General features: G+C 44.3%; 1 protein-coding gene and 1 long non-coding RNA gene across 2 annotated transcripts in view; one reads left to right on the top strand and one right to left on the bottom strand.

The window, feature by feature from the left end:
• LOC119121332 overlaps positions 1–12204 on the top strand; it is a 61909-nt gene that overhangs the window by 31835 nt on the left and 17870 nt on the right. The window lies entirely within an intron of this gene.
• trabd2b (TraB domain containing 2B) overlaps positions 11039–12204 on the bottom strand; it is a 28991-nt gene continuing 27825 nt past the window's right edge. Inside the window, exon 7 of the mRNA XM_037248743.1 lies at positions 11039–11968. Coding sequence (XP_037104638.1) covers positions 11761–11968 — 208 coding nt within the window. The 3' untranslated portion in view covers positions 11039–11760. The remainder of the gene's footprint in view (positions 11969–12204) is intronic.

Here is a 12204-nt window from a genome sequence, read left to right as displayed (position 1 = left end):
TGCTTCATATATAATAAATTGCTGTTTTCCCACACGAGTGCAGTAATTGCGTAACACATGAACTAAATGTTACTGTACATACTGAACATTACCAAAATCCCCACAAAGCACACAAGAGATTAGAGGAGTATTTAAAAAAAAAAATTTCGCCTGCAAGTGCTGCGTGACTTGTCGCAAAGGTTGTATTTGATGCAGAGAGGGACACCGCATTTCCGTTATAATTATGGCTGCGCTGATGTCTGTCTGAGCAAGGAAGACTCAGCTCCTCTTCCTCGGCATGCGATGGGAAAAAAAAGAAAAACAAAACTCGGTCTCGTTTAGTGTGGTTTGGGCCCCGGTTCTCGGTCCCCATATGTGCCGCCTGCGCGCCTTGTGAGGCGGACTGAAAAAGAAAAACAACAATTAGACATGAATGTGTGTGTCCAAACAAACGAGTCAAAGGCCCTGTTGTGTTTGCGGGAAGATGATTGGTGGGCGACGGGGGAGAGAGCGCCGCTCCTCTCTGCGAGCTGACCCCGCGTTTGAGTCCTGCCGAGCGGGCCCGAGACGCGCAGATGGGCCGGGCCGCGCTCCCCCTCCCCTCGCCTCGCCTCGTTTTCATTATCCGTTAGTCCCAGTTCAACTCCCGTCAATCCAGTTCACTTTCATTCAGCTCAATGGCGTTCCACTTCACTGCTCTCGTCTGGTTTTGCACCTCGCTGTGATAGAATGCAAATTATCACATCGCTCGCAATGTTATACACAATATTGTGCCAATAGTAAAAAAAAAAATTTTTTTTAAACAAAGTCCTAATTTTTAACAGGCCACCTAACCACTGTCTATGCTTATAGACCTTTAGAGACTGAGTTTTATTGCTTGTAAAATTACGCCGTTCAATTATATATAATTGTTTGTAGTTTTTTTTTAAATTGTATGGACTTCCCACCCACTGACATGTTTTCTGGTCTGTTGATTTTTGCCACCACAATGTTATTGTTATCATGAACAAAACATCGTGACAATAATATAGTATCGTTTGCCCCAAGAGTAAAATATCCAAAGTCTTTGTGTAAAAAAATGCACCCACCCCCACCCCACTTCCCTTTTTCCCCTCCATCCCGCAACAAACAAGCTGCAGATCGGTCAGTCAGTCCACGCCTGTTCTAGACGAGCCAAAAAAATACAGATTCGGTCTGCAGCAGACACGTGAGGATGTGGTCGCTAGCCATCAAAGGCCCGAGCTGTCACGCTCGGCCCGTGTCGTGCAAAAACAATCCGAAGCGAGCGCAAAGATTTGCTCAACCTGCCACCCGGCATTCTGGCGCAGAAAGAGGATCCGCGACTATAAAAGGAAGGCAGAGATGAGAAGCGGCTATTTTAAGAAAGCCACGACACGTTTCCCGCCTCCTTTTCACTTGGGTGCGTGTTGAATAGTTTCCAAAAGGCGCGGTGTGGGTTGTGTCGCTAATTTGCAGTTATTCCACCGCAGCAAGTGGGCCCTTTGCGCCTTCCGCAAACGTGCACTTAGAGCCGCGCCGCGTCTCTGTTGCGCAGCTTGTGTGGGCCTGCGGCGTCAAAACCGCATGTCCGCTCGGCTCCGCGTCGGGCTTGTCGGCGGGAGGTGGGTCATTGCCACATCTTTCTTTTCTCTGAAAAATTGCTCCTAAGGAAAGGGGGTCCTTAAACCTAAACGATGTGTTGACCGCCACAATAAATCTGTTGTGTGTTTCTTGGCATGCTGAGTGGGAGGATTCCAAGTTGTCAAACAAAGGAATGCAAAAAAAAAAAAAACTCTCTGAGAGGCCCGCGGCGTAGCCAGCCGCCTCAAGAGTCATTTGTGGCGATCTGTACCTCCTCCTCCCCTATTCTAGGTTTCTCTATTAGTCCTAATAAGCATGAAGGGCCTGAGAGTAGCCACTGTATTCATCTCCAATCAATGGCGTTGCCGCCGCGCACCCTATAGACCTCCGCCAAAGCATTCCATCAACTGAGATGACCAGCAGGACAATGGGTGAGAAGTTGCTCTTGCATGGGCTGGCCTGGTGGAAATCCTCAATCCTAAATGGCCCCCCATTGTTCCCCCACCCAAAAATATTTCATAAGTAAATAAAAAAAAAAAATCCGCAAATAGCTACAGAACCACGGATATAGTCCATCCATCCATCCACTCTCGATTAAGCCCTCATTCATACCTCCTCCTAGTGTCCGTAGAGGGAACTACAAGGTAGCTCACCTCCAAAATTACAGCTGTAGTGTGCCAACTACATCAGCGGCGGCGGGTCAACCCCCCTGTCTGAATGAATAGAAGCGGAATTGTTGGCGTCGGGACCGTCGGCCAACTTTCTGTTCACGCAGCAGCCGCCCCGAGGCCGGGCGGACAAAACCGCAGGACACGGATCAGCGCTGCGATAGCGGAATCATTCCACTCAGCTCTCAGCAGTAGTCGATCTGCCTCAGCGGCACTTGAGCTGAGAGGAAGTGCAAACTGGCTGTGTAAGATCAGGTTGCTGCTGCTGCTGTTGCTGCTGCACTGTGTCAGGCAATCAAACACACCCCAAAAAAATGATTTTCAGAGCTTAAACCGACACTCGGGGCAAAGCAGGTTCAGGAAGAGGAGAGAGTGGGGGCATTCCAAATGGAGAAAATTGACAAATGGGATAAACGCTGGATTCGAGCAGTTTCCAAGCGCTTTTAGATCATTTAAAAAATCAAAATAAAATAAATTCAAATTTTGAAATAAAATAAAAAAGCCCCATTGAGCTGTTATGAATTCCTTCCTACCGTCAGGTTTGAATCTCGATTCAGAACTGTGATTACAAAGAGTCACTTTGAGTTTATCCACTCAGCCTGTTTTAACTGGCAATCAGTCAGGAAAGAATACACACATACACACACACACGTGTGAATCTGTGGCGTGGGTTTTTCCAAATGCGCTCACTCACCAGTGCTAATGCCGCCCTTACAGTTCACGCAGAATTGATTGCACAGACCATACGTCGCCGCCGTCTCTCCTGCTATTTCACACTGCGCACCAGAGATAGTTTAATTAAAGAACAACATTATCTTAGGGCCGCTAGCTGTGAGGAATGTTGCTTGTGTGTGTGTGTGTGTGTGTGTGTGTTTGGTTGGAATCTTTTCTTTATGCCCGTTTGGCTCATTCTCTCTCAATAGCTTTTTAAAACACCTCGTCCGGGTGTTGTTTTACAGCCCACAGCTTTCAAAGATGAACCATAGCATTGCCCCCTTGTAAAATTTAAAGCGACCTCGGTGTGTGCAAAGGGTTGCATCATGCCAAACGCCATTATTTTCAAATGCACACTTTAAGTGTGTGTGTGTGTTTTGTTGTGGACCGTAAAGTGGGTACTAAAACGCAAGGCCATGGGCACAGATGCACTTTCATGAGCACACTGGGAGCGTAGCGTATGTGTTGCATTTGACGAATTCAGGCCATGTTTTGGAGCAATTTAAATGTCTAGAGATACAGTAGATGGGGTAGATATTTAATTAGAGCAGGAGTCCACAACCACCAGTCTGTGTTTTCCAGAACCGGTCTGCTTGGTACCGGCCCCTTGACCCCCATCAAGGAACATTTGCTGAGCATATACAGTATGTCTATTATTATGGGTTCAATATTGTGTGAGTGAAGAATCTTTTTTTTTTTTTTTTTCATATATATTTATTATTTACCGTAATTTTCGGACTATAAGTCGCACCGGAGTATAAGTCGCACCAGCCATAAAATGCCCAAAAAAGTGAAAAAAAACCATATATATGTATATAAATCGCTCCTGAGTATAAGTCGCCCCCCCACCCAAACTATGAAAAAAACCCGCGACTTATAGTCCGAAAATTACGGTATATATAAAAATATAAAGTATGGTCTTCAACGTTTTAACCACATTAACTTATTGTATAATGTCAATTGTATTTAATTATTGTTATTATTATTAAGCGTAGACTGACAAAGTTAATAGGCAGCTGGGTAATAAGGCGATCTATTTTTTAATACATTAAATTTAGTGTTTTACTGGGAAAAAATAATCAGTGGCAGCAGGCTATATAAATAATACAGAAAAATATGAAATATATATATAGTGGATGTGAAAGGTATCTATTTTTTCCTTTTGTAAATTGCAAATATATTAATAGCATTTTAAGAAGAAAAGGCTCGTGCAAGCACAACCCTTACCCCCATCAAAAGGTTAAATATAAGATTTTAATGACAGTTTCCATGGCGCTGTGGTTTTTTTGTTCAGTGTTTCTAATGTGTTTATCCATCCGAGCTTACAAAAAGCCTTTAAACACGGTCAGAAATACAGCAAAGAAAACCAAAACCCATCCACATCAGACAGCCGAGGGGGGAAAAAAAGGAAACAAGGATGGCAAAGTCAAGTTAAAATACAACTCATCACATGAGACAGCACACAGTTCCAGTTGTTGCTTCCTGTATATTTTCAATCCAGCGTTTATATGTTTGAGCTCCTTCCATTTACATAACATGAACCTCAGGAATGAGTTTTACTTCACCACGCTGCAAACTAGCGCTTCATTTCCTACTAAATGAGATGATGTGTATTTAGCCTGTGTAATACAACCGCTTGGCCTTTGAGGACGTCCGACTCGGGTAGGGGAGGGGCAAGCGGGGGGGGGGCTTTGAAACGCTCCCTTCAAATCAAGACGATTGTAACCCCTGCTCCACAAAAGCATGAATATCAATTTCTAAGGAAAAGGGTGAGTGGCCCCCCCACGCCCACCCACTCCCATGCCCCTCCCCTCGCCCTTCTCGCCCAGCGACGTACTGTACCCGTTACCCTGGTAACCTTAACGGAGGCCGAATGCAGATCAGGGCTTCCGGCCTCTTGTCTCCTTACAATTCATCCCGATGACGAGCACTTTTGGTCCCGTATAGCAAAAAACTGCACCCAAAACTAAAAAGAGGGATCATCATTTTCTTCCTCAGATTTAGCATTGCCTTATTTTTTTCGAAATTTGCGTCTCTCCGAATCTCGCCCCGCGGACGTGGCGACGTTTTGCGAGAGGTCAGTGTTATCTAAACAGACCCATTGGGCTATTTGCTATAGCACCCTCCATCAGGCGGCGAGCTCCGAGAAATCAGCCCATCACTTCAATCAGCTGCGGCCGCATACGATGAATTTGTAATGGCCATAATCAGGCGGGGTTACGAAGGACAAGCCAGGCGAGAGTGTCACCCCGAAATGTTGCGTGAGGGTTGAAACCATTTTTAGTTTCTCTATCGCACGTTTTTACCAATTTGCCTTTGGAACGTTATGTCCTGCGATAAACAGAAGTTAATCGTTATCTTATCGCCGTTCAGGGGGCGGGGGTGAGTACACGTAACCGTCCACACACACAAACTCTCGATCCGTATCTTGATGGGCTGCCCGATAACGACTCATAAGGCAGATTGCTGCCATACGAGCGTTTCTTGAGGCTGAACGCCGTCCGGCTGAAGCCGCCCGTCGCGCTATGCCCTTTGACCACATTAACCGCCGCCGTCAGACTCATCCTTCGGCCCGCTCTTATCACCTGAATCAAACATTAAAAGAGGGAGGGAGCCAGAATTTGGTCGTAAAAGTCGGAGAAATACAGACAAGGAAGGGCTGATAAAAGAAGAAAAGTGGCTGCCACCCAAAACGACAGATAAATGTTTCGAATAAGCCTGTCGGTGTTGACCTTTAAGTAATCCGAGTTGGCAAAACACCTTCTCAGTTTTCTTAATTTTCTTTCTTACCTGCTTCCAGCCTCGTGAGCTTGCCATCTTATTGGGGGGGGGCGGAGCTGAGTCGTAAGCAAACATGCCGTTTTTACGAGGACCATTGCGGCAATTAGCCGTTACCTTGACTGTCGCGGTTTTAAGAGCAGCTTGGCCTTGGAGTTACCTGGCTACACCTGAGGGAGAGCGATAACAGGAACTAGGCGTGTTCAGCGGCACAGGATGGGAACGGGACACGGGGCGTCCGTCTGTCTGCCCGCTGGCGTCCGCACATACACGCCTATGCTGTCTGCGGGTCCGCCTGTGGGCGGGACTCAAAAGCGAGCGGCACACGAGACTAGACTGAACTGGACTATTGCAAACAGATTACAGTTGACGACTGAACCTTATCACCTAACTCGGATCACAAAGTTGCTGCACCGAAAATATCTTCCCTTATCGCAAAACTTTTTGAAAGTATTTATTTACCCACGAACAACATGTTTGTTTTTATAAATATCTTGTGACATCAGTCTTGGAAACCTTTATGATAACCTTGTGCACACAAGCAGAGTGAGGCAAAGTCAGTGTTTTTTTCTTCTTCTACAAACTCCCAAAAATCGTCAGAAAACGCTAGTGAAGATTCATTTTACTAAAAATTCCCAGAAAAATCTGAAAATAACCAAAAGTAAACCATCTGTCCAAATATCAGGGGGGGCCAGTGCCACCCCGGCCCCCCTCTAGCTCCGCCAGTGCTTCACCCTTCAAAAGTTGAGATCACTTAAAAACGTCATTGTTTCTTCAAACCAATTTCCGGGTTCTGCTATTTAACCCAATAACCCAAGCTGCTCAAACGTTACCCAACCTTTTGGCCAAGTTGCTCAGCGTGCAACTGGTTCAAGACGCTCACCATCTTTCCTAACCGGTGAATCTAATCTTGTTCATCGCACGTCTCCTCCTGCACATCTCAGCCAGGAGGTTTGCTCATAGTGATGGCTAGGAAAATATTTGATGTCCCCCCCCACACTCCTCCCCAGCTCGGCCATTTAACATTCTCACCCCGTGCTCTGACCTTAAAGGGCGCACACCTATGCATGCATCGTTCATGAGCAGTGTGTGTGTGTATGTGTGCGAGTGAACCGCATTGTGTGTTTGTTCACACAGCTTTTAGCCTCAGTTAGCTGGACACACACTGTCCTATTAGTAGAACTTATCAGGGCCCATTTGACCTCCACCTTCTCCCTGACCTCCAGCGCCCCATCTCTTGGGAGGACTTGGTCAGCAAGGTGAAAGTGTGCGTGTGTATGTGTGTGTGACTGGGCCTGGTGGGGGTGTTCTGCCGTCTGGCCGAGTGCAAACACTGATGGTCAAACACGTTGTCTCCCCCACCCCCTCCTCCTCTCTCACCTCCCTCTTGACATGAAGTTACTTCAGCTAATTACATTCAGCTCAAGATGCAAGTGCAAATGTGGGCAGTTTAATTCTCTTTTTTTTTGCACTAATCTTTTTTTTTTTTTTTTTAGCAAAGCCAGGAATTTATTTTAGGATGACTTTACACAGCTTGGTCGCAACCATTTTTTTTTTACTTGGACACTTCCCATTCTTGTCCTGCATTTTAGGGAAAGTCAGTACAGTATAATTTCTGCCTTGAATTCCTCATCTTTCTAATGCGGAAAGAACACCAATAGTAGTCTTTTATTTTCTGTACTCTAAAATTGGCGGCAGGGCACATTAATCATCCGTTTTCATCTCTTTGTAGGTTTCTAAAATAAACTGCAGACTGATAAATGTAATTTGTCACTCGCTTCCTAAAAATGACTTTTTATATCCAAATGCAAGTCAACATTATATGAATTACTTTTCAGCCTAAGTTAGCTCAGAGACATCTTGTCTTTTCAATAAAAAGGAACAATGGGGTTCCTCGTCAGAGGACCTTTGCCCCCCCATGGCATATTCCGGGGTCAACAAATGCCCCACTGCTTTGTATCAGGTGAACAGCATAAAATGTTTTTTTTAAGGTGTAATAATCACAGAGGCTAAGTCATATTTGTTTGTTTTTTTAATACCTTTTTGTCCAGTTGCGTGCGGGAGGGCTCTCATGTGGCAGTAATTACCATATTTCATTAGCGTGTGGAGTGTCACCGCCGTGGCATCAAAGCGCTCTGTTTGTCGCCGATGCGCGCCGAGCGCTGCCGGGGGGGGGGGGAGTACGCAACTATCTGTTTTCCCCCCCTCCCCAGAATATATTCGCCTGTTCCTGTGTTTGAGTGCACTCTCTGCCTCAAGCTGCTGTCGATATCAAAGAGAACCCATTCCGCATGTGAAGTGCCCCCTTGCGCCGAATAATAAAGAAGTATATCACGGCGAAAAAACTGTGAAACACAACACTCGCAGTACCAGCCTTTAATGCACACGCTGGCATTCATGTGCGCGGCGTCACGCACTCCAACATGCTACTCTGGTCTCTTTTGTACTTTCTTTTTCGCTTCTTGGTGAAAGCGTCATTACTTTGGTTTACTGTGTGCCGCAACACAAATGCAAACGTGAAAAGCAATATGCGTGTCAACTCGGGCTGAACAATTAAATTCAAATGAACATAGCAGTGTGGTACACAGACACGTCAGTTTACCTGGCGAGCTAGCTAGCTAATTACATTAGTGAGCTAGCTCGCTAGCAGACTAGTTACAGATAAGTAGTGCGCGATATAAAACCACACTCGTTTGGGCGAATTTTGTGACGTTTGCGATCCTTTAAAGAATTTTGTTAAATGTTTAGGCTAGGCAGCTTTATTTATATTGCGCATTTCATACACAAGGCAATTTATGTTTCAAACAGACAAAACAAGTCGCTTAGCATTAACATTTAGAAAGAATAAGTTAACACCTAATTGAAGTACATTTCACAGTTACTTAAAAGCTGATTATTTATTACAACTTCGCCTCCCAACATGCTGTAAATGATTGTATTGAGCGTACAGCCAAGACACAAATTTTGGACAGATGGCTTTTTCATTCCCGTTTGCTGTAATAAATTCTCTTATTTCTGCTCTGTATAGTTCATGGTACTTTTTCAATTTAGCCCATCAGCTGAAAGTGAAGTGATCTTTGCCAGTGCATTTCAATGCCTTTTGACACGCGCACCCGAACCGCAGTTACGACGCCCCAAGGCCAGCGGGCTCAACACAATTACTCCGAGCCGCACGTCTTCAAGGGAGTCGTGAAAATGGAGTCAACTAATGTTGAGAGAGAGAGAGAGCACCTCGATCCGCTTCGGCTCCCGACGCGCTTTTGTTGTCCCGAAAAGCTTTTTACAGCTGCCGTTGGCTTGGCTGAAAACAGAGAACCAAAAGCTCTTTCGGAGAAGCGAGCAGTAATACTCAGAATGTGGCGCCTTTGCTTAGCTCAGAATTACATTACACATTAAAAAAGAAAGCTGTTGACAACAACAACAACAAGAGAAGAACATTGCACGGTTGCAAACGTTGGAGGTCGTTTCTTGTTTGGCTCTTTTGTGTTATTCCAGAGATCAGTGCTCTTAATGGCCTCGTTTGGATCGATGGAGGTTTACCTTGACTTGGATGACTTGTTTTTGGGGGAGGGATCGATCAACATTGTCTATGGACAAAGCGGAGCTATTGTGTTTTGATGGCAAAGACTAGCATTATGGTTAGGTAATTATTTTGTATGCACACTAATCCCCCGCTTATTCACGGCTCACTATTCACTAATCCTATTTTTTTTTCCTGTGGTTGTCGTAGTGAAAGTTTAGCAAAAGTATCTTTCATATTAAGTCATGCTTCAATTTAGTGAACAAATAAATGGATGTATAATACATTTAATATTGTTGATATTATTGCAAATTAATTTATTAATTAATCTTTGTTAAAAAAAAAAACTTGTGATGATAACTTTGTCGAAAGCTATGAATAATCCTCCAAGGTTGAATCAGTTGAGCAAAGCAACTTGCTCGTCCTCTACTCATTGAAATCAATGGCTCAGCAGCTCCTTCCAAATACGGCTTCACCTTGGACCTGCATGCCCCCCCCCTCCTCCCCCTCCCAGATGCAACAGAGGAGGGAGGTGTGAAGAAAAAGCCAGGGCCTGCCACATTATATGCTTTAACATGACTGGCAAATCCAGCACGGTTAAACAAACTTAACCTTCATTTGTGAAACGCTGCAAATCAAAGGGCGACAAACGACTTGTGCAAGTAATTACCAGCAGGCAGGGCGGATGAAGAAGACGGGGTGGGAGTGGCATGTGTGGAGGGAGGGGGGGGGGGTGCTGGAACAGGTTGAATGGAAGGAAATGAGAATCATTTAAGGTGAGGGGCATTTTTAATGAGTTTGCCCAGAAATTGATTTTTCCACTGTAATCTTTTATTTATATGCAGCAGGCGGCACGTCCCCAGCAGAGTGAGGGTCAAAGCTCGAGAGCAGCCTGTCAAGGCCTCCAGCCGCTCAAACAACAGCTCCAAAGCTCAGGGAAAATGGTATTGTAGCAAAGGCAAATATTGTCCTGTCTCGGCTTAAGGGGCGGAAAGGCTGTTTATTCGGGGGGGAAAAAAATTCAGCCTTGCTCTTCCTCCTGCATCATTCAAGGTGCAGATTAATTCAATTATTTTCCCCTCCTTCTCTGCTTATTAAATCAACATTAAGAAAGGTTATTTCCAGTCCAATGGAAAATCCTCCATTTGAGGTCAGCCTGTTGAATTCACGATAATCTCGAGATACCGTACAAACAAAACATGATCTCTTTGAGTCCTATCCACAGTAAGACACAAACTAAACAAACATTTATGTATTTTAACAGCAGGCGAAATTTTATGAGCCCCATTAAATAAAAAGCTGATAATTTGATTGAGGCTGTGAATTGTGGTGACCGTTGCATAGTATCGGGAATTGTTTCTAATATTTTATTGTTATGTTGTTACACGAGAGGCGCGAAATATGTAACTAAATGCAACCACAATAATAAATATTACTGCTCAATGGCTGTCGAACCCTAACTAACGCAGTTATAAAGGAAACAAATCCAGGCAGAATTTTAACACAAATAAAACGCTGTTACTGTCTTGACAAATAATTCTTAAACGCCTTTTCTAGATAATTCCACAGCTTTCAATCGATCGATGTGGTGGCCCCATAAAACGACAGCATTTTTTCAAATCTGGTCCTTTTTTTAAGGAGCTGAAATTATTGTGTGATAATAGCGCCCCTTAGTGTCGAAATTAAAAAGTACAGCCTCATTCCCTCGTCCTTTTTTGTACTCGTTTGACTGTACGTATCGATTACCGATTCTTTGTTTTCGTTACCATCCAATAAAACGAAAGCTCAGGGACAATGATCAGCTTTCAAAGATACTTTATTTCCTAAGTACATTTTTAAAAAGCAAGAAAATATACTCTTTCTTTCAGCAATAATAAATATACAATATGGACAAAATACACAATTTACACACAAAAGGTCGGAGTGCTCCCCCCACCACAGCACTATTTGACCTTATTATCTCCCAGAGTTATTAGGATCTGTATTCGATATCCATGTTAATCAAAGATGACTATTTAAAAAATTTTAATGCACGTGTTCTCAAAGTTTTGGATTTTGAGGATCCTTTATAAGAGAGACATTTTCCCAAGGAACACCTCCTAATCCTAATAAGGCAATTATACAGGTTAGCATCAAGGCACCACTATATTCTTTTGTTTGACTCCTAATGCAGTGGTTTCAAATTCCTTTCATAATATGTCACAGTCATATCAGAACGTTTAATTGACCCACAACTAAAGTAGGGATGAACTTTTTTTATTTTATTGGCATCAGTCAAGCTCATGGACTCCAGTTTGAGTCCGACTGATGTAATGGTCACAACCTCAACAACTCCTGGTGGTGTGAAGGCCTTTGGACCATCATGGTCCACTTTCTTTGACTGTGTGACCCACATGTGAAGGCCTGGCAGCTTTTTGAAGAGCTTGGCAGCATCACTCCAAACATTCCTGCCTTTCTGGTGTTCACATTTGTCATTCTTTCGATGGCAAATTCCAGCCCTCGAACCGATCTCCTCGACGGTCAGGAGATGAGCAGTGCGTAAGATAGCAGCCAGGCTAAAGCGCACCATAGTGACTGTTTGCGGTGGATCGACAAAGGCGGCTGGGCTGAAGTGAGGCCGGGCGGCGTGGAGAAAGGCTGACTTGTGACGTGCTCGTCCGGAGGGCTCAAGGGGGGCTCCACTGTCACGTAACCGTTGATGATCCTCACGTTTGGGGGTGGTGTGGTGCTGCAGGACAGGAAAGGAAAAGGCTTAGTTGCGTTTACTGTACAGTGGCTACTTGTAGTTTACAGTTTGCTCAGTTTTTCTCTGCAGAAGAAAAAAAATCCTCAACTATTTCTGTAATGCCCACAGATGCCACAAGATGACGCCAAAACATTGGTAAATAGCAAAACTTAACCATATCTTCTGCCATCTAGTGGAAAACCTAATACACCTTTTAAATACTTTACTGTTTATATAGG

Source organism: Syngnathus acus, chromosome 4 (assembly GCF_901709675.1).
Source record: "Syngnathus acus chromosome 4, fSynAcu1.2, whole genome shotgun sequence".
NCBI lineage: Eukaryota > Metazoa > Chordata > Actinopteri > Syngnathiformes > Syngnathidae > Syngnathus > Syngnathus acus.
The sequence above is the reverse complement of the archived record's forward strand: the minus strand, read 5'-3'. Positions and strand labels throughout refer to the sequence as shown.